Source organism: Anabrus simplex, chromosome 8, assembly GCF_040414725.1.
Source record: "Anabrus simplex isolate iqAnaSimp1 chromosome 8, ASM4041472v1, whole genome shotgun sequence".
NCBI classification, from domain to species: domain Eukaryota; kingdom Metazoa; phylum Arthropoda; class Insecta; order Orthoptera; family Tettigoniidae; genus Anabrus; species Anabrus simplex.
The window spans coordinates 190,320,914-190,347,097 of record NC_090272.1 but is presented as its reverse complement, the minus strand read 5'-3'; the positions used below and the strand labels follow the sequence as shown (position 1 = coordinate 190,347,097).

General features: G+C 37.7%; 1 protein-coding gene across 1 annotated transcript in view; it reads left to right on the top strand.

Annotated features, from left to right (window-relative positions):
- slo (calcium-activated potassium channel slo) overlaps positions 1 to 26,184 on the top strand; it is a 1,051,052-nt gene that overhangs the window by 734,474 nt on the left and 290,394 nt on the right. Inside the window, exon 12 of the mRNA XM_067152575.2 lies at positions 4,304 to 4,416. Coding sequence (XP_067008676.1) covers positions 4,304 to 4,416 — 113 coding nt within the window. The remainder of the gene's footprint in view (positions 1 to 4,303; positions 4,417 to 26,184) is intronic.

Genomic DNA, 26,184 nt, shown 5'->3' with positions numbered 1-26,184 from the left:
ATATTGTAAACATGTACCTAAGCATACAAGTATCAAAATTAATTCTGATAATTATAAACAATTTAAACAAAAACAGCCACTTAAGCAAACTAGAGATACAAGACTTTATCACAATATTAAAACTTATCATCAACAATAACTTCTTCACTTTTGACAATGTCATATATCAACAAAATGGTTTGGCAATGGGGTCACCGGCCTCAGGTATCTTAGCAGAAATATACCTGGACTTCCTCGAATACACCAAAATTGACAACGAATTCGAAAACATTCTCTTTTGGGCCAGATATGTCGACGATGTCTTTGTAATCATGAATGAGAAATCAATTAACGCACCCACCACCCTCTTAAGACTCAACAATATTGATCCTCATATCAAATTCACACTAGAATCCGAATCAAATCAAAAAATCAACTTTCTAGATTTAACCATCACTAGAAACTCAGATTCTTTCAGTTATAAAATTTTCAGAAAACCCACTCAAACAGCCTCCACCATTCGCCAAGATTCAGTGCACCCCCAGTCCCACAAACGAGCCACATACAACAGCCTAGTTCACCGAGCCTTCAGCATACCTATGTCCAATAAAGATCTAAAAAACGAACTCAACACAATCCGCAGAATCGCAAAATTCAACGGCTTCAGCAATCATTTTATAGAAAGGATAATCAATAAACACAAACATCGCCCAAAAACTACCCTCAAAAAAGAAATAACCAAACCTCTAACATTTTCCACCTTCACGTTCAACAATGATATCTACAAGTTAACCAACATCTTTAAGAAACAAGGCGTTAAAATAGCCTTCAAAACCAACAATAAGAACATGAATGTTTTATACAATACTTCACACATCAACAAGACCAGCAGTTTTTTAAAATCAGGAGTTTATAGGATCAAATGTACCACCTGTAAAAAAACCTAAATCGGGCAAACCGGGAGAAACTTCATTATCAGATACCACGAGCACACTAATGCAATAAAATACAACAAGTTTTCAGCCATCGGCCAACACATGCAAGATTATAACCATAATTTCTCCAATATTGAACAAGACATGGACATCCTCGTATTAGCAAACAAGGGCCCTTTACTGAACATAATGGAAAATTACTACATACACCTAGACCAATACTTTAATGCCAGTCACAATCTCAATGAAATCTCAGAGAAACCCAACATACTCTTCGATCTATTTATCACTTTCCTCAGAAACAATAATGCAGCCAACCTAAACTCAATCCTAAATTTAATCAAAGGTACTTTTCCAAGACAATTACACTTTCTCCCGCACCCTTCAGCCCCACCTTAAGCCCTCTTCCTAAGCCATATTTCATTTCAATACAAGAACTTACTGATTTCCATGATTATAATTTTTACAACACCCCATTTATACTTTATTCTTTGTTAAAAACCTCTTAGTATGTATATTCCTTGTATTATTAACTATTACCATAACATCTCATTTCACTTGTTATTCTTTAAAATAATATTGTCTTAGGATTTCGCCACAAATGATCTTTGCTCCAATACGGCTGATGATGACCCCTAGATGGGTCGAAACTAGTACCGTATAATTTTGTAATTTTGTGAATATATTGTAGTATTGAAAAGGTGGAAACATTTACGTTATTATTATTATTACTTATATATTTTTCAGAGAAGTCGATAGGAAAGAGACCACGAAGACCCTGAAAGAGGTGGACAGATTCAATGTGGGAGTGCATAGAGAAGAGAGGAGGAAAACCGGAAGATGTACTTGAAAAAGGAGAACAGTGGTGGAGAGATAGGCAGCGATGGAGGTCCTTGATTCACAACCCAACCCGGGAAGCTGGAAATGGGAAATTAAGATGATTAATAAAAATATTATTTTAATTTTCTGTCCCGATTTTTGGAGATGCCAAACAAACATACTATGCATTAATAAAAAGATGGAGATAAAGATAGTATGAAATTAAACATTATAATAATAAAATGCATTACCACCACACCTGTAGATATCCATAAATTCGGTAAACTTTCCTGTTTATTTTTTTATCTTGCCGTCGTGGAAGTTCTGGCACTATGCAGGCGATAGCATACCTAACCTAAACAATGTGATCTCTCTTATCTCATTTACAGCTGTTTACGTAAATTCTGATGTGATAAAGCATGAAATATAAGAATTTGGCTTTTGATAGCTGCAGTTATGCAAAGAATGTTTCCAGTCACTATGTATTACATTCGGAATTACAACTCGTAATGTACGCTAGTTATCAGTTGGTGCTTTGGCATGCTTTCTACAGAACGTCTTTATTCGGAAGAGTGGCTTCTATTACACATACTGTTGCTTACATTAATGCTCTCAATGCATGGCTGATGAGATGGCAGTGAAGATGTCATTGGGAATGATGACATGCTGGTAGCAGGGAAGTTGGCAACACAAGACGATAATTCAGATGAAAGCTGTGATTAGATTTACTCAGGTTTACTGTGCAGTAGGCCTTCTGCTCGACTGACAGAGACATATGAGTGGCCATTAACTTCTTTTCTATCAATATTGCATAATATGACAATATCCCTTTTCTCTACGGGGTCGAGTATGAAGTGAGTCAAATTATCGTAGCGAGTTTTTACGATCGTATGCTCTTTCTGACTTCAAACTAATCAGCAGAATTGAGATGAAATGAATGATGTGATATGAGTAACTAAAACTGACTATATTTACTTTATATATAGGCCTAAAAGTAGTGTTCACCATTTCTTTTTATATTTTGAAATACTGCCTTCCAATGAAAATAGCCAGTATAACTCAAGTACATTCATAAGTTTGTTAAAGAATAGTGTAGAATTCTTACATGTACAGTTTATAGTTTCTTATAGCCTAGAAGCCATGTGTTTATTGCACAAAATTTGAGATTATTGCATATTGGACCCCCCTTACTTTTTATGGTTGTAAAATTGGAAGAAATAGGGATCTAATACACGAGTAAATACGGTACTCCTTCAGTTTTGAGAAGAGAGAGAGTGAGAGAGTGAAACTCTCTACATTTTACAACAAAAAGTCAACATAGGATGATAGTAAACATTTTTGTTATGATGCAGTTTATAGTTATCTGTACATTTCATGTCAGTTAGTCCACTTGAACAAGGATAAAACAGATATAAGATAAAGGAAATGAAAGAAGAAAAGAAAAAGTAAAAATGAGGCACACCTCAAACCTGAGATCTTGGTAAGAGAGGACAAATAGCACAAACCCTCAGATACCTATCTGTTTATTTTTAATGTTTAAACAAAATCGGTGACCCTGTAGATGTAGCCTTCTCTTGTAAGATTCAGTGTGTGCTGTTGGAAATGTACAACAATGTATGAATCAAAATTCATTAAATAGGTTTCGTTTGACCACGATGAGTTAGTTTTTATGGAAGAGGGAAGTAGCCAGTAGCCAAGGTCAGGCTTGTTTCCTTTTCAGAACATTATATAGCAGTACAACTAGTTTCAGAAGTTAATTCATGACATTTCAGGTAGGGAAGAGTGGGGGATGATTGACTGAACATACATATCAGGGCGGAAGATAATTTGAATTATGTAGAATGACTGTTGTTGGAAATGAGATAATATGGAACAAAAAATGTCTATATACTTAAAATCTCATAATGCAAGAAAACAAATTATAGCTTTCAGAATATTGTTTAATTTTAAAATGTAAAAAGATCATGGCAGACAAAATACATTTCATTAATATGATAAACATGCAAGTTAACATACAAATAATATAGTATTAATAATACAAAACTATAATATGTTCATTGTCAACTAAGTCCATAATTCTGGTAAAAATTATGAACAATTCATCTGTTAGGATTATAGAAAATTATTTAATTTTGACAAAAAATGAAATCAAGGGTTCATCTACTTTAATCTCTATATTTGCAATGTTATTGAGAGACTCGGTATAAATAAATTGTCCACATTTCCTTTCATGCAACATACCACACTGAAGCACTGACAATAAATGACTAATTTTGTGTACATACTGTATGGACTAAGATGATTTATAGGGTGGGAACCCGTAAGAAGCAGGGTATTAACCAAGTCTTCTCTGCATTTCTCATAGTCCTAAACAGATCGTGGTCGAACAGTATTTCAGTGTATATATTTCTCATGTTACTAAGGGGGCCAAGATTTTGTGAAGGAGGGAAGGAGATTGCTGTATTTAAATTACTGCAAGGAGGTCATCTCCCTACCTTGAGACAGTACAATTGTTGTAAAATTTTAAAGTGATGGCTTATTTTAAGTTATTTGTGTGTGTGTTGCTGCAGTCACCGGACATGCAATCCTGGCAGAACGACTATTTACGTGGAACAGGCATGGAGATGTACACAGAAACATTGAGCCCTACATTTATAAGCATGCCTTTTGCACAGGCTACCGAGTAAGTAGCAGACTGTAACCTTTACTTGCACACATGACAATGAGGAAAGTAATGTAACATGTTACATTATACCAAACATGAGGTTACTTCATTGTTGTCTGTGCAAGTAAACTTAATTGTGTCAGGGCTCTTAATCTTTCTGCCTTTTGTTCTTCCTGTTTCATAATGTTTCTCTTATCTTTTTCATAAATAATAATTTTCTGATTCTTTTGCAGCAATTTTGTCTTTACAGTGGTACTTGACAGTGAAACTTGTAAAATGAGGGCTAAATCAAATTATTATTCATATTAAAGAATAATTTGAAAGGGCATATTACATGAGTAAGATCCAGTGTCACTACCACTGTAAATGATATCTAGTGAATCTGGTCTCTTTCTCTCTCTCTATTGCTCTCTCACTATTATGTTCTATATATCCCTTCATTTTCATTTCTTTGTTCTTCACCTGCAAAAGAAAAATCCATCTATGGTATAAATCTTCCTCCTACTCACCCGTATGAAATACATCCAACCTAAATCCCTCCTAGATGGCAAACAAGATGCTGAAGAAGAGTGGGACCCCACTCTACACCCTCCCGCCTGGTTGGTGTTTCAGTCCCCAGACACGCAAGCCTGGCAGAACGATTATCTGCAAGGAACGGGCTGTGAGATGTATACAGAAACTCTGTCCCCTTCTTTCACCGGGATGACTTTCCCTCAAGCAAGCGAGTAAGTTGACGCTAGTTGCGTGCAAAGGCTTGAGTTCACCCTACCTCCTGCTGATTATTTTTGTGTGTGAAGGTGGTGTGATACTGTTTAATATTTTTCTTTACAATTGAGAAAGTAAGAAATTAGAACATTCCATTAATTAAATCTAAATTACAGTTCATACTATGGAAATTATTATACCATTACTCTCAATCTTGAGATGAAATTTAGCAGTGATATACATTGAACAAGTTATTGTTTAAATATTGTAGTACAGGCAATCATTACACATCATTTACTGAAAGGTATAAAATGCCAGTATTTAATGTAATGTAATATATGTATCCTACTGGAAATTGCTGAATGCAGGAATAAAGTACCTGAACAACTGTACTACACATTTACATTACAGAATCCACTTTTCCGTGCCCTCCAGACTTACGTAGTAAATCATGGTTTTAAATATTTACTAATCTAAATAGTTTCCTGTAATTTTATTTTACTCTATTTTGAGTGGTAAATAATAATTGTAATAGAATCAATGAGCAATTTATTGTAAAGGAAGTGACACAAGGAGGATTAAATTGTCATTACAGCTAGATCATAAAGAAAGCAATTTAGTAGTCCAGACCCAAGAGAATACAATGAGAATATCTCTCACAATAAAGGTTCTAAAGTATGAACTAACATACAACTAACTGCTCTAGACGGTCAGCGATACTCCTTGTAACTTTATTTTGTACATTTATTAAAAATATTCTACTATTACGAGGCTCAGCTTGCTGACCATCATCAGATGTGTAATAGTCCTTAGTCATGTGGAAAAGAAATGCATTATTTTCATTTACTTAATGATTCAAAACTTAAAAATTCATTCCTGTAAATTCAGTTCTATCCAACGTTACTTATTTTTGCAGTGGACTCATCAGTTCCATACTGCTGAAATTATAAAACTGTCATTTTAACCTAAACTTTATTTTTTGAAAAATGTGATTTTATGTTCAGTCTAACATTTCGATTTTAGGTCATGATTATCTTTCATAAGTTTTGTCATAACTAAATTCATTCTTGAATTTATTAAACAGTATCCACCTCTTTACTGTCACTAACTGCCATCAGTTCCCAGGAGATTTGAATGTGAATGTCCCTGGGTTCAACAGTGTGTAGCTTACATGACTCCACAATTAACCAAGATACAATTTGCGTGTTTTAGCTGAATCACTTGCATTGAGTTTGGCGTGGCGCACGTTGTCTTTAACCATTTCCTACCCTGATCTTAGAGCTAGAGATGCTGGACAATACAGTAATTGTTGTTATTATTTTTAGAAATACATTAAGGAACTTATATTAAAATATGGAACAAATTTTGTAAAAAATAAAAATAAAAAATGAGGCCCTCAGATGTCTTTCACTGATGCACCACTGAAATAATTTTTCACAATTCTGGCATTTTGTCAAGTACTGATGAAGGGAACTTGACAATGTAATTTAATTAACATGATGTTCTTCACTAAAAATCAGTCTAATATACATACTGTCAGTGTATAAGAACCAAATATTTCCAATTTATGTACAAATAAAAAATATACTTACAATAATAATGCTCAAAATTTAATTTAAGGAGGTGAGGCTATTAGTTATACAAAGTGCATTAATACATTTTTTTTAAATGACTGAGATTACTGGGCTAGAACATGATTTAAGTATCTAGATACAAAATTCAATCATATATCATGAAAATGTCTCAAACACATATGTGTGTACCAACTAACATGGCAGCCTTGGTTTTAAAGAACCTAGTTGACAAACATAAGGAAAATAAGAGGAACAAACCAATTTCATTTTTAGTGTATTGGAACAGAATGTATACTTCTAATCAGGAGTCTCCAAGGTTAGGTTCTCTTGTTATAGTTAATGTAAGATGTAGTGAATACTTTAAATTGTACATTTACCTTCAAAAAGATAACACATCAGTTCCAATGTTGGAACGAAGTACTTAAATTACCAAATAAAAGTATCCACTATCTTGTAAGTTCATTGCAATCCTACAAAAAGAGTTAGATTATTCTTTCCTCATTGGCCACCCCACAGGAAAGGAAATTGTTATACAAAGTTTTTAATTTTTTTAAATTAACTGTTGAAACATACAACATAAAATATTTGTTGCTAGTATTCAAATATAACCAGCCCTGTAGTCTTCGGCCCTGTAGTCTTCGTGTAGTGAGTCTGACTCTTACCGAGAAGCTCTGGGTTTGTCAGTCAGGTCAGGGATTTTTGCCTGGATCTGAGGCTTGGTTTGAGGTCCCCTCGGCCTGTGTTACAACAATTGAAGAGCTATCCCACAGTGAGATAGCAGTCTCACTCTAGGAAGCCAAGAATAACAGCAGCGATGTTTCCAGACCTTCAGACTGAGCAGCGGTGGTTTGGTAGGCCAAGGCCATCAATGCTATACTGCCATAGGGTTTGGAATTTTGTATGCAAATGTGGTGATAAATTTTGTGTCTAGAAGAAAGTGATGGATTGCAATGCCATTTGGTGTAGGGGATTTTCAGTATGAGGGGTATGATAAACACCAGATGGCATTAATTTTGATTCCCAAGCAGTAGATAAAATTGGTTTTTGCCTACTGTACATCTGCTGGATAGTAGAGTAAGTAGAGAGAGTGTGAGGAGTGTCTGCAGAGAATAGAGAATATAAAGAAATACCTTAAACTCCAGGGGCTGCATTGTAGGGATAGATTAATTTGATCAGATGTTATGCAACATTGTCAAATACAGATCAGCCCAGACAGAAAAGCATAAGTAAGGGGAGAAGCAACAATCTGCTTAGTATCCAAAGTTCTGTAGAAACCTCTGTACAACATTCTGCAGTGCCCCTTCATGCTAATGGTCAAAACCAAATTGAATAACCATCACCTTTGCTTGCAGTGATGTTGCATCCAGGAAGCTTGGAGGCATGAAGAATAGCAGTGAATCATATTTTATGATAACCAAGTTGCAAGGATGACAGATACCTAGAAAAGTGGAGTATCTTCATTTTTGAAAAGCATGATTTCGTAAGGTTCAGTTACAGCACAGAGGTATATGTAAAACACATTTCATGCTTTCATATAAAGACTTATATGGAAAGGTAGGAAAATGAACAGGATAATTACAATGACAGGTAAACAATCAGAAGAGGAAGCAACGGGAGGAGGAGATAAGGACAAACATAACACAAAGAGACAAGGACAATCTCAAAACTACACTCATATTTGTCCTTGCCTCCTTTTCTATTTCTTCCTCTTTGTTTGCTGATCTGTCATTGTATTTGTTCCGGGATTTATCGTGGACCGCAGAGGTGAAAGAAGGTGCCAGGATGAATGGGCCTAACTACAATGTCAAGAAACGAATTTAAAACTTAAACTGAAGGTTATATTTTCTTAAATTCAACCTTAGCAAAATTTTGATAACAATGAAACGTCGGGTACAATGACAAATTTTAGACAAGACAAGAAAATTCAAAATTAGGTGACAATTTAACAATCTGAGCATCAAGCCCCTTGCTTTACAATTCTTGAGCTCCTAGCTCAAATTTACAAGAGAGTACAAATTTACTCAATGGCAGAAATCCCTCAATACATGGAGCACTCTCTCCCAACTTACAATATCAAGCCTCCCAGAAGGCACTTTCAAAACACTTGAAAAGAGCTGACGTGCTCTCAGTTTTCCAAGCCTATTCAAGGCAATATCCGAAAATTACAATCGCTCGCCATCAAGGCACAACTTACAAATTTGAAACAGGGGTATCTAGTACCCAACCTATTGGGCCTTTGCAGAAAAGAACAGGTTAAGTAAATGGCCCGAAACACAACCTAAATGGAGGCATGTACTTGCACTCCTAGATATGAACACTTAAAACCTAAGGGGCACTAGGCCGAAGAAATGGGCTATTCCCAAACTATGGAGGTGACTCGTATAAGAGTAAATTAAGACATTACGAAAGGGAAGAAAACCAGTTACAAAACGTAGTCGCCTCAAACCAATATGAAGGGGAGCTCGAGAGGGTACATCACTCTCTATCCCCGATTTACCATTAAAGATTTTATGAAGTTTTTACATTAGCCGGCAGAAGTTACATCTGTAGGAAAACTACATTACATAGTTAAAGATTCAGACCTTTCCCTCAGGTTAAACTGCGGAGCTACCAAGAAATAAAGATGTGGCCATTACCTTGTTGGTGTACTGCTGCCTGATGAAAGAGGCGCCTCCTGCCTCCTGCTTGACACACACTCTAGGTTAGATGACGATCAATTGGCCAAGAGATGTGAAAATCCGCAGTTTATAAACCCTCGGGGAAAGTTCGAGACCTTTCACGAATAAACTAGCCACACCCTCTCAATTTATTGGTGGATTTAAAAGTTACACTCAAAATCGAAGAAGGAGGCAGTGATAGGTTGAAAATTAATTACAGAAATTTGGGATTGGCTAGATTCAAAACTGGCAGAAAGAAAAGATCAATATTGCCAACCCAAAAATAAATGAGCATCAATTAGTAAAAAAAAAATTTATGAATACAAAATTTCTTTAAATCAAAAGTTCTTTCACTTTGCACCAGTGTGCATGATCATAATTTCTTAGCAGTGACATCTATGGAAGAATATCCAAACTTCTTGATGAGTGTTTAACAAAACTAGTAGAAATTCACACAGTACAGGAAACTTCAAAATAACAAAATTCCGTCAGATACTAGTGGTGACATCTTGTGAGTAAGGTTTTAAGTAGGTCTAGTTTCAAGTTCACGGTTTCTCCAGTAGAGGAGTTCTTTTTGGCTCTAGATTTAAATGCGCGGCGTTGGGTTGTACCTCCTGGTACAGTATTTATCATATTATATCCCATATCCTGTTTCTCTTTATTTTCCTACCTTTCTTTATATGGCTTGATTTGTCACTTGTTTGCTCCTTTTCGTGCTTCATTGCTCCATTACTTGTATGCTCTGTGTCCTTGCTTGTCTAAGTCATTCTCCCTCTACTTTCTACTTATGTTTATAAATAAGATTTATCTTATTATATTCTCATAGTTTATATTCTAATTGTGAAGTAAGATGGCATTTGAAATGGTGATAGCATACCTCAGTGCATTAGCATGCCTAAAATAAACATTCTGTACCAATCCTAGAATATAGTTTCCAGAAGATTCAGAAATTACACTAACATAATTTTAAACCTTTTAACAAGAATGTAAGAAAATATAAATGATACTTCAAAGTTTAATTAACACTTTATCACTTTAAAAGTACTCAAGAATGAGCCATGAATTTTTCAAATTACCTACAGATCCCATTATTATTTTATCTTCCATTTATACAATTTTGTGTAAATTTTGCCATGCACATGATTAGGTATAAACTGAATAGTTTAGAAAGGTCCAAGTGATGTACTGGATTGGAATACAAACAAATGTCCTCCATTTGCAAACAATTCACAACTATCCTCAATATTGTTTCAAGGAGATAATCCCTTTTCTTTTTCTTTCTCCACATAGAAATGGGCTGTCTTGAAGGTAAGGAAATCGTGCAGTTACTTTCTGAAGAAACTCAAAACATCAAATTATTACATTTGATACAGTGACTGAAAAAACTCTTGATCAGATTGTACAGTAATTAATCAGTATAGAGTGTGTGCGTGTGTGTGAAGACATCTTAGTCAGTTTCGTACACCTTTCAAGTACATGCAAAAACTCTCGTTCTTGTAGTATATTTACTACTGGTCCTTTAGACCCTTGTCACCATGGAACTGAAATCATAATTATGTAAAACTCTAAAAATTGGAGTTGCAAACATTGACTTCATTTCTTAACACCAAAGAGTAGGCCGACTAAATGGAAGAACACTTATAAATGTCAGCTGCACTGGGATCATATGATGGCGTATGCATGCATGAAATCTATTCCTTATAAACATCATACTATTATTTCACATACTTCATTCTTTACATGATGAACAACACTCCTGACTTTATTCACAATATAAGGCAATGAAGAAAAGGAAAAACCGAGCAAGTTAGCCATGTGGTTTGGGGCACAGTTGTGAGCTTGCATTCGGGAGATAGTGGATTTGAACCCTACAGTTGACATCCCTGAAGGTGGCTTTCCATAGTTTCCCATTCTCACACCAGGAAAATTTACCTTAAGGCCATGATGGTTCCTTCCCACTCCTAGCCCTTCCCAATCCCACCGTCGTCTCTCGGTGCGATATAAAGCAACTTTTAAAAACAATAAGAAAGTAAAATGCAACAAAAAGGGCATCTCAGGCAAGGAATAAATATATTACTAAACAACATGAAGAAACACTACTTACTAAAAAATTCTATTAAGTGAATTCCACCTATCATTTTGGTTTGTTTATTGCTACTTCTGCTGGTTCTTCATTTATTTTATCACCAATCTTTTCTGTAATATCATTTAACGCTTGCTTCAACACCACCATCACTATCCAAGATGTCAAGTTCACAGAATACCTTAATCATTCTCAGATTCATCACTATTAAACTCATATTCTCTAAGGCACTCAATAGCTCCCAGTCACTTAATTGAGATCACCATCTAGTCTATTTTACTTCAGAAGGTCTCAGAGTTGGTTCCCTAGCAACCATTTTAAGCAACCATTAACAAAATAAAAACAAAACTACTGCCAGATCTGAGTAAAGTACAGATACAAATACCCAGATACAGCTATAAAGCTACACTAAATAATACATACTGTACAATAAGTTGTCATGCACGCTTGTCAGCCATGTGAGCTATCGACAGCGATGTGTTAGGAGAAAAACAATCTTTCACCACTGATGTGCAGTTAGAGCTGACACCCAGGTGGTAGATTCTCTATCAGTTATTTACCTACTCTTTCCTTAAATAATTTCAAAGAAGTTGGAAAAGTATAAATAAATAAATACATACATACATACATACATACATACATACATACATCATTATAGACCATTATGCTTTTCAGCGTTCAGTCTGAAAGCGTCTGTGAATTTACTAAATGTTGCCACAATCCTCTATTTGCAACTAGTGTTGTGGCCTCATTTAGTTCTATACCTCTTATCTTGAAATCGTTAGAAACTGAGTCTAACCATCATCGTTTTGGTCTCCTCCTACTTATCTTACCCTCCATAACAGAGTCCATTATTCTCCTAGGTAACCTATCCTCTATTTGCCTCACATGACTCCACCACCAAAGCCGGTTTATGCATACAGCTTCATCCATTGAGTTAATTCCTAACCTAGCCTTTATCTCCTCATTCAGAGTACCCTCATGCCATTGTTCCCACCTGTTTGTACCAGCAATCATTCTCGCTACTTTCATGTCTGTTATTTCTAACTTATGACTAAGATATCCTGAGTTCATCCAGCTTTCACTCCCATAAAGCAAAGTTGGTCTGAAAACAGACCAATGTAAAGATAGTTGTGTCCGGGAGCTGACTTCCTTCTTACAGAATACTGTTGATCACAATTGCGAGCTCACTGCGTTAGCTTTACTGCACCTTGATTCAATCTCGCTTACTATATTACCATCTTGGAAGAACACACATCTTAAATACTTGAAATTATCTACCTGTTCCAGCTTTGTATCGCCAATCTGACATTCAGTTCTGTTGAATTTCTTACCTACTGACATCAATTTAGTCTTTGAAAGGCTTAATTTTCATACCATTCTCATTGCACCTATTTTCAAGTTCCAAGGTATTAGACTGCAGGCTTTCAGCACAATCTGCCATTAAGGCCAAGTCGTCAGCATAGGCCAGACTGCTTACTACATTTTCACCTAACTGAATCCCTCCCTACCACTTGATACCTTGCAGCAGATGATCCATGTAAACTATGAACAACAAAGGTGAGAGTTTACAGCCTTGTCTAACCCCTGTAAGTATCCTGAACCAAGACCTCATTCTACTATAAACTCTCACTGCAGCCCAATTATCAACATAAATGCCTTTGATTGATTTTAATAATCTACCCTTGATCCCATAGTCCCCCAATATGGTGAACATATTTTCTCTTGATACCCTGTCATATGCTTTCTCTAGATCTATGAAACATAAACACAATGGTCTATTCCTGGCTCATACTTAATATCTGATCCTGACAGCCCCTCTGTGGTCTGAAACCACACTGGTATTCATCCAGCTTCCTCTCAACCACTGATCGCACCCTCCCTTCCAGGGTGCCAGTGAATACTTTGCCTACCGAGCTCTATAGCTGCAGTTGTTTAAGTGCGGCCAGTATCCAGTATTCGGGAGATAGTGGGTTCGAACCCCACTGTCAGCAGCCCTGAAGATGGTTTTCCGTGGTTTCCCATTTTCACAAAGGCCATGGCCGCTTCCTTTCCACTCCTAGCCCATGCCTGTCCCATTGTCACCGTAAGACCTATCTGTGTTGGCACGACTTAAAGCAACTCGGAAAAAAAAAAAAGCTTTGCCTGGTATACTAATCAATGAGATACCTCGATAGTTGTTGCAATCCTTCCTGTTCCCTTGCTTATAGATAGGTGCAATTATTGCTTTTGTCCAATCTGAAGGAACCTTACCAACACTCCTTGCTAATCTTGTTACTCTATGAAGCCATTTCATCCCTACCTTCCCAATATACTTCACCATTTCAGGTCTAATTTCATGTATCCTTGCTGCTTTATGACAATGGAGTTTATTTACCATCCTTTCCACTTCCGCAAGTGTAATTTCACCAACATCATTTTCCTCATCCACATGAGCTCCATTGTTCACAACACCACCCTGAAGATTTCCTTTTACGTTAAGGAAGTTGGAAATTTATCGAACATCTCCTTTGTTCAATTAATTGTCCCTAACTCCTCGTGCTATAAATGGATATTTGCTCCAATATGCCCTTTTAAATTCCAACTTTATCTTCAGATTGTGATCTTTCCCACTTTTAAAAACACCGCACAGCATTATTCATCTACTAATGTCATTCCATGCTGTCTCACCACTGACAGTTCAGAATATACTGCTTATAATACCAATATAATGGGTCTATTATTGGACATTATACATTTTCAGACTAACTCATTTCTGTTGCCAGCGTTTTGCTCCATTGTGCTAATTTGGGCTCATCAGTTGTTAAATAGCACACCTATGAAGACGCATGGCTAGTGCGTACGATGGAAGCTACTGTGTAGGCTATTTGAAGCAACTGGCAGTGCCAATGCATTTTGAGAGACTTTGTCTCTTTAGCAAAAGTTGAAGCTTGCCATGCTATCAGATGATATGGATATAGATTCACTTATGGAACATACTGCTTAGTCGAGCAGCTCATCTCCTTTCCTGGAGTCTTCCAAGTCTGAAGAATGCAACATTTTTGTAACTCTCTTTGTACTTTGTGTTAGTTTGTCAGAAATTGGCCAAAGAAAATCTTGCTGCTTTTCTTTGGATTTTTGCCAGTTCTTGAATCAAATCCTGATGAGGGCCCATACACTGGAACCATGCTCTAATTGTGGTCTTACCAGTGACATATATGCCCTCTCCTTTACATCCTTACCTACCCTCATGAGATAATCATCATCATTCAACCATCTTCAGATTCCCTGGTGTAGAGTAAGGGCACTCTCCATTTCCATCTGCACAGGTACATTCCTTCCTCTTCAATTTTACACCATTTTACACCTCTTCCTTGCAGATCTTCTTTTGTTTGGGATATCCATCTTGTCGTTGCCTTGCCTCTATGGTTGCTTACCCTCCAGGTGCCTTTAAACCATTCCCTTGTTACTCTCTCTTGTTCCATTCTCTTCAAGTGACCAAACTATTTCAATATTGATCTTGCTACAGTTGCACAGAGTGGTTCCATTTGGACATCTTTTCAGATTGTTTCATTTCTGAACTTAACAGGTCTTTTTTTTTCTGAAGCATTGACCTCAGGAATTTCATTCTGCAGCCTGGAGTCTACTATTATCCCTTCTGTTGATGGTGCAAATTTCTGGTCCATATGTTGTTATTGGTATGAAGTTGACCTGTCACTGAGTCTTCATAGATATCAATGGCACTTGATTGTCCCAAAGAAGGTTTGTGACTTGATGGTAACCCCTAAATACCCTTATAGCCATACAAAAAGATCTGTAACCTTTATTTACAATACCATTAATAAGGTTACCCCAATGAAGATTTTTATATTAATACATACTGTAGGTTCTTGCAATGATTCTCATGAGGTACTTTCACCCCATCAACAAATTAATTAAAACTGAGAGGACTTTTCCTCTTGATGAAACACACAACCTGATTTTTCACCCTGTATACCATCAAACCGTTACCTGCTATCTATTTCACAACATTGTTATGGTCTTTTTGCAGCCAGTTATAATGCTGTACCTTATTTATTACTGTATACATTATAACATCATGTGCAAAAAGCCTTATTTTTTATTCCAGTTCTTTACTCATGTCGTTCGTATATTTAGAACAGGAAGGTACAATACTACTGCCTAGAGGAACTCTCCTCTTAATGATAACAGGATCAAATAATGCTTCATCTACTCTAATAATCTTGAGTTTTATTTTCTAGAAATTGAGCCATCCATTCAGTCACTCTTTTGTCTAGTCCAGTTGCACTTAATTTGTCAGTAATCACCCATTATCTACCCTATCAAAAGTCTTCTTTCCCACGCCCATCTTATCAACCATATGGTAATACTTAATAATCCTACTTTTACAGCCTTCTTTACTATCACATTTCTTAACTATGACAAAAAAGCTTCATAATCATGATATAGTCTGTCACTTCAGTTTCTCTATAGAGATTTAGTTTTACCAGCACCACATTCAGAATATTCTTCCCTCTAATTTGTTCCATCATTTTCTGATTCAGTTGTCCTTCCCAGATTAACTTATTTTCATTTTGTTGGTCATGCTTCCTGCCATTTTCATTACCTTCCCAATCAACATCTGGTAAATTGAGATCACCTGCTACAATCACATTCCTTTCTGTGTCTTTTCCCACATAGCCAATTATCTTATCAAATAAGTCAATGTCAGCACCACCTTTTGCATATCTGTATACCCCAAATCATTAAGTTGACTATTATCTTCAGATATGAGCCTTACACCTAGAATTTTACGTTTCCATCCTTAACTTTTTGCAGCTTATACATATTCTTGTTTCACCAGTATAAATACTCCCTCTCCTACTGCTCCTTTCCTGTCTGTAATAAACGTTCCAGTTCAGTGAGAAAATGTCTGCATCCTTTCAATTTACTAGTCCTGGTTCCTTCTGCTGCAGGTATTTGAATATCATCTCTAATTGCCTACAGCAGGGGTTTCCAACTTCAAAAGGCCAGAGGGCCATTACTGTATCAAAGAATTGAGTGGGAGGCTGAAAAAATTATTTGAATTTTAAATGAGAAAGGAGGGTAAATTATGAATATAATATAATACTTTTGGATAGACTGGACAAATTAGGTCTTTTTATAACCCAGCAGTGCATGCACCCATGTTTGGCAAATGTGGAGTGCCGTACTTTACACAATGTGCAGCATCTGCGTTGTTATCTGTTGTAGAAATTATGAGCTATGTCAAACTTTCTTTTAGACAGGGATAGCGTATTGTTTACCTCTTCCTTTTATGGATATATCGACTCTGTCAGCAGTTTCCTTTCCTTCAAGCAACTTTAAATGCATGACTTTTAGTGCTGTGTAAGCTGATTGACTGGAACTTATACAGTATGGCTGTTTGATGAGAGTATTTCTTTGCTTTTGATCAACACTTACATCAACTCGGGTGATAAGATCTTAACCCTTTCACTCCGGCGTAGGGAGAACTGACCCTCTGGATGCTAGCAGCGGGTGGCTCACCTAGCCAGCTGTACGGGATGCTTGTCTCGCTCCGCTCTCCCGTCCACGTAGGCTCGTGAAATGAGGAGAGAACAGGAAGAGGTTTATTTTATTTTATCTTTAATGCATATTCAGTCAAATGCTTATGATTATATTTTTAGCACTTTTCATTCAGACAAAGCTTCCCATCCTCCTTTTAAATCCATGGCTTTGGGATGCTACGGGTGGAGTTAAAGGCTTGTTTTGTTTATTTTTGTAAATTTTTATCTTTAGTTCCATTTATTTCAATGTTATTAATTACAAATTATAGTTTTACATGAACATTAACTTTAAATTACAATTGTATACATCATTTAACATTTTATTTCAAAATTTCTGGTGGAGTTAAAAACATGTGTTTTTATTATAAATTTTATCTTCAGTTACTTGTATTTCGGGTATAGGGAAAGGTGCATAATGTTACATTGCATTCCTTGCAACACATTTTCATCTCCTTCCTCTTCTTCTGCGCTTTGCATACTCCACTTCTCAGGAAGATGAGGTCCTGCTGTCAGTCTCGAGGGTAGATCATATCTCTTTCCTCCACTGGATCGTCTTTTTTCAAAACTGTATTTTTTCAACACTGTATTTTTCAAGTATTTCCAGAATGATTCAGATTTGGAACTTGTCATAACTTTCTTTGCAAATCTCTTATAGAGACAGTAGGAGTTGAAAAGCATCATTATCTATGATATGAATAAACAGCTTGCAGTACCACGTAGAAGATTTTCTTATACTTCCATTGTCTTCATTACCATATCACTTCTATTCACAGGTCCCATTGATTTGTTGTAATCTACAACTGACAAAGGTTTCAATTGTTTCTTGGCAGTTTTACAACCTACCTTCGAGGTTTCCACCATTTCTGCACTGTGAAATGTTGGGAGCGTCCAAACTTCTTTCTTGTTGCATCATTTTAGTGCCAACTGTAGTCCTGGTGGAGAGCGGAAAGTGAGCTCACCTTTCATCAGTTTTTCTGCCATTGTAGGCATATCGTTTCTACTGTGCCTTACTGTGCCACAAGCATTGGTTGCCCTGTCATACAGCCAACAAAACAAGACAAGGCTTGTGTGCCAGTTGTCGCAATAGAGGGTGTGTCTTTTCCGCACATATGGCTCCATCATTGTAGCAACAGTGTCGCCTGAGATGCCCATATAATGATTCTTTATGTCTGTAGCTGAACCGCAATAAACAATGAAATCTAATATATAATTGGTCACGACGTCACAAATATCTTGATTCCAAAGCGGCTTCTTTTAGCGGGAATATTTTGCTTCATTTTCAGTCTGCCCTTAAATAAAAGAAGACTTTCATCGATGCACAACTTTTCATAGGGATAAAAATGCTCCTTATATTTCTCTCTAAAATGTTTGATTACAGAACATACTCTATACAAACAGTCATTGTTATGAGGCTCTCCATTTTTGGAAAAATGGAGAAATCTCAAGATATTCTGAAAACTGTCTCGATGTAGCAACCTAGAAAAAAAAGTGTTTGAAGAATTGGGTTCTCAGTCCAATATCCAGACATGCTCAGTTTTTTTACTCTCATCATAATAAATATCGTGGCATTAAAAATGTAAATATCACTCACAGTTGCATCCCTCCATTCTTTCCAGACCCTCTCCAGAACTCCAGCTGCAGCTACCTTCTGAGAAAAGTATTTATTAGTCTCCTCACAGAGAAGAAATATGATACTCAGGTTAAAAAAATGACTAAAAAAAACTAGCATTGTCTACTAAACTTTTCAGTCCGGAATTAGCTGTGATGAAGTTATGTTTCTTCGGATTCAGGTTGTTGTTTTTCTGATTTGGCTGCTCGATGGTTCAGGCACCTGATCTTCATCCTCACTATCTTCATCTTCAATCGAATCATCGAAGTAGGCTGACCTTCTAGGCGACGAAGCGGTAACTGGAGTAGAAAACGTGCATGAAGTAGGTGTGATTGAAGTTGTTTTGTCACCAGAATCGGATGATAAATCATCATGATAGTAATCTTCAAATTCAGTACCCAATATGAGGGCAAGAGTTTCCTCCACAGTATTTCTTTACGTCACACCAACACAGATAGGCCTTACGTCGACAGTGGGATAGGAAAGGGCTGGGCGTGGGAAGGAAGCGGATGTGACCTTAATTAAGGTGTGAAAATAGGAAACCATGGAAGAACATCTTCAGGGCTGCTGACAGTGGAGTTCGAACCCACTTTCTCCTGAATGCAAGCTCTTTCACAATTTAAAGCAATTGAGAGCTAAGTTGTGAAGCACAGGCACATCGGTACATGGAGCAACTAGGCGTGAAGTAAGTAGCTTACCGGACACATTGCTTTTGTCTTCGAACTGTTTACTCCTGTGATGATCTGGTGATCATAGCCATAACTATAGACTCCCAAGACAGCCACGAGAGACCTCCAAGGCCGAACTTCCTCAGCAGTCTATCGTAGTGAAACGGAAAACGGCCGAAAAACACGCAACTTCTACAGCAGTCAAACGGCTGAGGCACGGCTCCAGCTCGACTGCTACAGCAGTCCACTGGGTGCACAGCACAGCTCCCTCTCAACTGTTAGAGCAGTCGACCAGAGTGAAAGGGTTAGTTCCAATGATAGTTCATTGATAAATGTGGTGGAAATGAATGCGAAAAGTGGAGACAATAGCAAATTACAGGATGTTGACCCACGTGTTGGTGGATATCCATGGGAAGGTATATCTACTGGCTCGCCTGATGGCCTTTATCATTAAGGTGTCAAGTCTGTGAGGTCTAACGATGTGATATGCAGGTCACCCATGGGCATCAGATGGAAAGACCTGCACCAGGCAAGCTGAACATATCCCCAGACACTCCCAGCACTAAAAGCTGTCTACTAAGTATTAAATAATATAATGTTGCAAAGGGAGGTATTTCATGATGTATGTATGTTGGGTATTCAGCCCGAAACCTGGTTGGATCCTCAACAGGTTCACCAGTAGCCTGTCATAGATGGCCTAGGTGTCACTGAAGAGGTGTACTAGGGAAATGAGGAGTGAGGTAGATTCCCGTTGCTTTCCTCACTGAGCCAGAAGTTGCTATTGCACATCAGTCTGCCAAGCCCACTGAAATGTGTGTACCAACCGGCCCTATGAGCGACATTTTCACACCGTTCATAGCAGGGACTGGCTGCATAAGGAATGGCATTACTAGCATCACTCATACCTCCAGCCACTTTCATATTGTCAAAGCTAAGTATAAGACTGAGACAGGTCAAGGAAAGTAACAATTTTATTCTAGCCCATACCAGAAGACATAGCGCACTGTAAATACTACATCTTGCCAGCAAAGGCCTTAGAATAGAAAGTGTGTGTTACACCAAACTTTCTGTGCATACTGAATGTGCTGAAAATATCAATTTACAGTAGTTCCAATATCATGTTTTATGCTCGTAACTTGGGGTGTGTAGTAGCTTCCTTCTACACTAGCAAGCAGCGTGTACTGCAACTCCTCCCACTCTGAGGGGTTAAAGAAAGTTTAGAATCAACTTATTTTGATTACATCATGTACAGTAAGTTTTTTCAGGACTGGATGGAACCAGTATTCCCATAAAAATTAAAAAGTGACTATTTTAACATGACCTAAATCCCTAAAATGAATATTTTGGTAGGTAAACCAGTTGAATTTCAAATTCAAACTGGAAATGTATATTTCAGTTTTATTTATTTATTTATTTAGTTAGTTTTCCTGAAGCAGTTGCAGTGACAGAGAGTACCAATACAGCCATATACAACAGGCCTTAAAACATATAATTTAAAAAATTGTATAATATTGTGTGTCTTATGACAAACTCTTTGAGGGTCAGTTTCCTAAATAAAGGGTTATATATTAACATATGTAAACAATATAACATAAGCACAATATAATAATTCATATTGATAAATCATTTTACTTCCCCTGCGAACCATGTGATCTTGCTGCAATGGGGAGGCTTGTGCGTCCCCGTGAAACAAATAGCTGAGCCGTACGTGCAACCATATCGGATGGGTATCTGTCGAGAGACCAGACAACAAATGCTTAATCGAAAGGGGGGCAGCAGCCTTTCAGAAACTGCAAGGGCAGCAGTCTAGATGATTGACTGATATGGCCTTGTAATAATACTTAATATGGCTTTACTGAGTTGATACTGCTACTGCTACATGACTGAAAGCAATGGGGAAACTACAGCCGTAACTAACTCCTGAGGACATGCATCTCTCTCTGTATGAATTATGTACTGCTGATGGCTTCTCTGAGATTTGCAGAAGACCTGGAGAAATTGCTGAATGGTATATACACAGTCTTGGGGAAAATGAAAATAAAGAAGTCCTAACCAAAAGTAATGGAGTGCAGCCAACCGAAGTCAGGTGATGCAGGAAATATTAGGTTAGGAAATAGTCTTACAGGAAATACATGAATATTGTTACTTGGGTAGTAAAATAACTAACGATGGCAGAATTAAGGAGGACATAAAATGCAGACTAGCAAAGCAAGGGAAGGCCTTTCTTAAAAGAAACGTTCTTGATACAAGTTACTTTACGTCACACCGATGCAGACAGGCCTTACGTCAACAATGGGATATGAAAGGGCTAGGCGTGGGAAGGAAGCGGCCGTGGCCTTAATTAAGGTACAGTCCCGGCATTTGCCTGGTGTGAAAATAGGAAACCATGGAAGAACATCTTCAGGGCTGCTGACAGCGGGGTTCGAACCCACTTTCTCCTGAATGCAAGCTCACAGCTCTGCACTCCTAACCGCATGGCCAACTCGCTTGGTAAGAATAAATTCTCTTATTTCGAACATTGATGTGGAAATTAGAAAGTTTTTTTAAAGACTTGTCTGGAGCATGGCATTGAATGGAAGTGTAACATAGATGTTAACTAGCTCAGAAAGAAAGAGAGTAAAAGATTTTGAAGTGTGGTGTTGCAGAAGAATGCTGAAGGTGAGATGGGTAGATAATATCACGAATGAAGAGATACTGAATCGAATTGGTGAGAAGAGAACGATTTGGCAAAATTTGACCAGTAGAAGAGATAGGATAGGACACATCTTAAGACACCCTGGACTTGCTCGGTTGGTTTTTAAGGAAAGTGTAGGTGTGCTAGGAATAGCAGGGGTAGACCAAGGTATGAATGACAAGCATATTAGAGAAGATGTATGATGTAGTAGTTCTGTAGAAATGAAAAGGTTAGTACAGGTTAGGGTGGCATGAAGAGCTGCATCAAACAATTCTGTGGACTGATGAATCCAACAACAACAACAACAACAACAAATAATTTTAAAATGCATATCACAGCAGTGGTAGAAGAGTTCATTCTACTTAGCAGAGAGGTTAACCAATACAGGGATAATGTATTGATACAAAGTATTCCAAAAGCATGGTTCCATTGATTTTCTTCCTGACTGAAAAATCTAATCTACCTATGATACTTCTTTCTTCACAGCATCAAACCAGAGCTTACGTTTCTTCAGCAACGGGGTACATTTTAATTAATAAAATATATTTATTAATATATTCTTTGAACTTCTCAGTCCACAACTGAAAATATTGTGGGCCCCTGCACTGCCAGTTAATAATCCCCAGTCTACACTATACACTGAATTGTCTGATTGTGTGGAAGTAAGTCATATTTAGAAAATAGACAGAGTATGTCTTTCGCATGAATAATATCCTATGTTGATAATGTATTTTGTTTCCACAATGCATTCTTGCAGATGACCTGTTTTTCATCTTCCCATCATTCATTTGGTAAAAATATGGTTTCTATTTGTTGCAATTTAGAAGTTTAAACATAGATGGAATATTGAAAACCAATCCAAACAATTTGTCTCCAGTAAGACTGAAAATGTTCGTGAATAGTACTACAGATAATTTTCAGAATCTCTACCAATCCAGAGTTGTCAGTTTTTGAAATGGTCTCCGTGTATTCTCTTAGTAGACCATCACTTGAAGATCTTCCAAAACATGGCTTTGAATTCCACAGACCAATCCTGAAGTATCGCTTTATCTACAGCATGTCACATTTCAGTGATGTTTTCGATGGCCATGTGCGATGCTCCTTCCTTTTTATCCAAGAAGAGCATCACACACTCTAGAAATGCAGCTTACACTCGTCCACACTTAAAACTTATTATGAACACACACACACACCTCCTATTGATCACTAAGGCTGGGCATATACCACAAGAGAAGAAGCGAATCATTTTTGTCAGAGACCAATTCGACGATGAAGTTAACATAGTTTATATAGCAATTAAGTCTTTTCACTGCCGGAATTACAAATCATGTCAGTGTTTTCCAGGCTTGTAGGTCGTGGTCCAGGAGAATGTGATGGTCCCTGGACCACATAGCTCAGATTTTTCCCGAGGACATTACCAATTTGTTCAACCATTGCCTCACCACAAGCTATTTCCTATAGAATGACAGTTTCTATGCACAAATCGACAGTGTCGCCATGGCAGTCCTCTGAGTCTGGTGATTCCATATTTCTTTATGGAAAAGTTTGAACAAACAGCACTCAGACCGCACCACTAAAACCTAAGGTGTGGCTGAATTTCGTGTATGACACCTTTGTGATCTGGAGCCATGGATAAGAACAACTACAGCTGTTTCTACAGCTTCTGAATACCATTAACACCAATATTCAATTCACTATGGAGACAGAAAACTAAGGAAAACTCCCTTTCCTCGATGTTCTGGTAATGAAGACGGCAAATTACAACTTCGGATACAGTGTACGGAAAGCCAACCCACACAGAAGACGTCCTACCACCAACCACGACAAAAATATGGACTTATTAAACTGTTAGCCGACCGTGCTAAGAGAATTTCTCAACCTCAGCACTTAAACGAGGAGCTCAGCCACCTCTATGGCCCTACTTACTGATGGGTACAAACATAAAGATATCCAGCAAGCACTCCATCCCAGATATCCAACAACCAGGGAGAAAGAAGAGGAGTGGCCAGCAGTTGAAGCCTTTCTGCTGTATATTGGGAAAACAACTGACAGAACAGGGAAGCTACTGGAGTCCCATGGGGTAGAAATCATATATAAGCCAATGAAGAAAATACAGAAACTACTAAGGTCTGCTAAAGACAAGCTCCATCCTCTCTCCACAGCAGCTGTCTGCAAGATCCTGTACAGCTGCAGCTAGGTATACATAGGCACTACCGAACGCAGCATCGTCACATGACTGAAGAAGCATAACAGACCTAGCCAGCTGGGACAAATGGAAAGATTATCAGTCGCTGAACACTCGCTGCTAGCAGGCCATGACATACAGTACAGCAACACCAAAGTACTGCCAACTACTGTATCATATCACACCTAGCTACAAAAAGAAGCTATTGAAATCCTGAAGCGCACAAACAGCTTCAACCGTAAGAAGGAATCTGAACAGGTAAACAAAGCTTGGTTTCCAGTCCTGAAAGCCTTGAATCCTGGAGTACATGATGGCTGCGGCAGACCAGAAAAAGCAACGGGTGATCGGTAACCTGTCTCTGCCAAGGCAGGTCGATGTACATCGGGCTCCTTAATGCTTCAGTCATTGGCCAAAGAACAGCCAATCAACGACAGCTCCTCCAGCATGGCAGACCAATAGGCGAGCAGCGCACCATAGCCTGCACTATATAACGAGGTGGAATTGCAGTACCACTTCATTCTACTGTGAGCTTCACTGCTATCGAAGTCAGTTGGAAACTTTGATAACGTCAAACACAGTCATCGGTGAAACATTGGGACCATCATGTGCTCCTAGACCATGGCCTAAAAGCTCGGAAAACACCCACATGATTTTTAACATAGCTTGTTATGAGTAAGCTGCACACACACACACACTTGCGAGACTGTATGGGAAAAAGCAGTGAAGATGCCTGGCAAGAAACCTCGTCTTGAGGAAACTAGACACATTCTGCTTCACGTATGTGCCTCCTCTTGCTTTCATTTGTCATCAATCTAGCTGAGGATTTGTTACAGTTTTATTGTTGTGTCCTTACAAACAGGGCACATAAGTTGAATTAGACTGATAAACTTGTTGTTTTGGTTTAGGTATATATAATTCTCTCTGCAGATGCCTCACCCCTATAATTTGCTTCTCAAATTTTTCTCATATTAATCCTAAAATATAGTCAAAACTTTGTACATTTATTAATTTAAAAGAATTTCATATCACCCCCCCACCCCCATCCCAATAGTGTGTCCAGAAAGGTTGAGATTAATTTTTATCAGTAAGATATGTGTAAAACTGGTTAACTGGCATTTTATCCAAACATGGCAGATAATAATAGACTGTAAAAAAATCACTTCTCTTCAAATGCCATAATGAACCCCTTGGCACAACAGCCCTGGGAGGGCCTTGGCCTACCAAGCGACCGCTACTCAGCCCGAAGGCCTGCAGATTACGAGGCGTCCTGTGGTCAGCACGACTAATCCTCTCGGCCGTTATTCTTGGCTCTCGAGACCGGGGCCGCTATTTCACAGTCAGATAGCTCCTCAATTGTAATCACATAGGCTGAGTGGACCTCGAACCAGCCCTCAGATCCAGGTAAAAATCTCTGGCCTGGCCGGGAATCAAACCCGGGGCCTACGGGTAAGAGGCGGGCACGCTACCCCTACACCATGGGGCTGGCAAATGCCATAATGACCCAGAGTAAAATTAAGTCACAGATACTATCTGTAACAAGAGTAACTAGGAGAGAGAGACTCTTTTAAGTTGGCATTTGCCTTTAACATATGTAAATACACCTTCTAAGAAATACTTTCTGGCCAATGAAAAATAGAAAGCTGTTTTTTATTCACCTCTGACAGTCATTTAATCTGATTCTTTGTAGCCAATTATAACTTTTACATTTCTGGTTCTGTATTGTCTAGCATCTATTTAGTTTTTAGTTTTTTTGTAGCACAATGTACACTGTATTTTATCTGCATGATCTTTTTGCAGGGCAAGGTTTGAGTAATTTAAAGAATAGCTTGAATGTTAGGCATAGAACTGTTTAGTGTTTGGATAGAATTTGTGGTGCTAAGTTAGAATTTTAGATTGTAGAGAACAGACAGAAATTTGTGTGATGTGCATGGTTATGCTTTACTTAATGTTTTAGTATAACACTTCACTCAGTTTTATTTCTAATACGTATGCTAACAGCTGAAGACACGTTACAAAAATATGAAAAATAGTAATTTAAATTTATGTAATTTCAATAGAGGTCTGAATCAGTGTGGCATAGATATG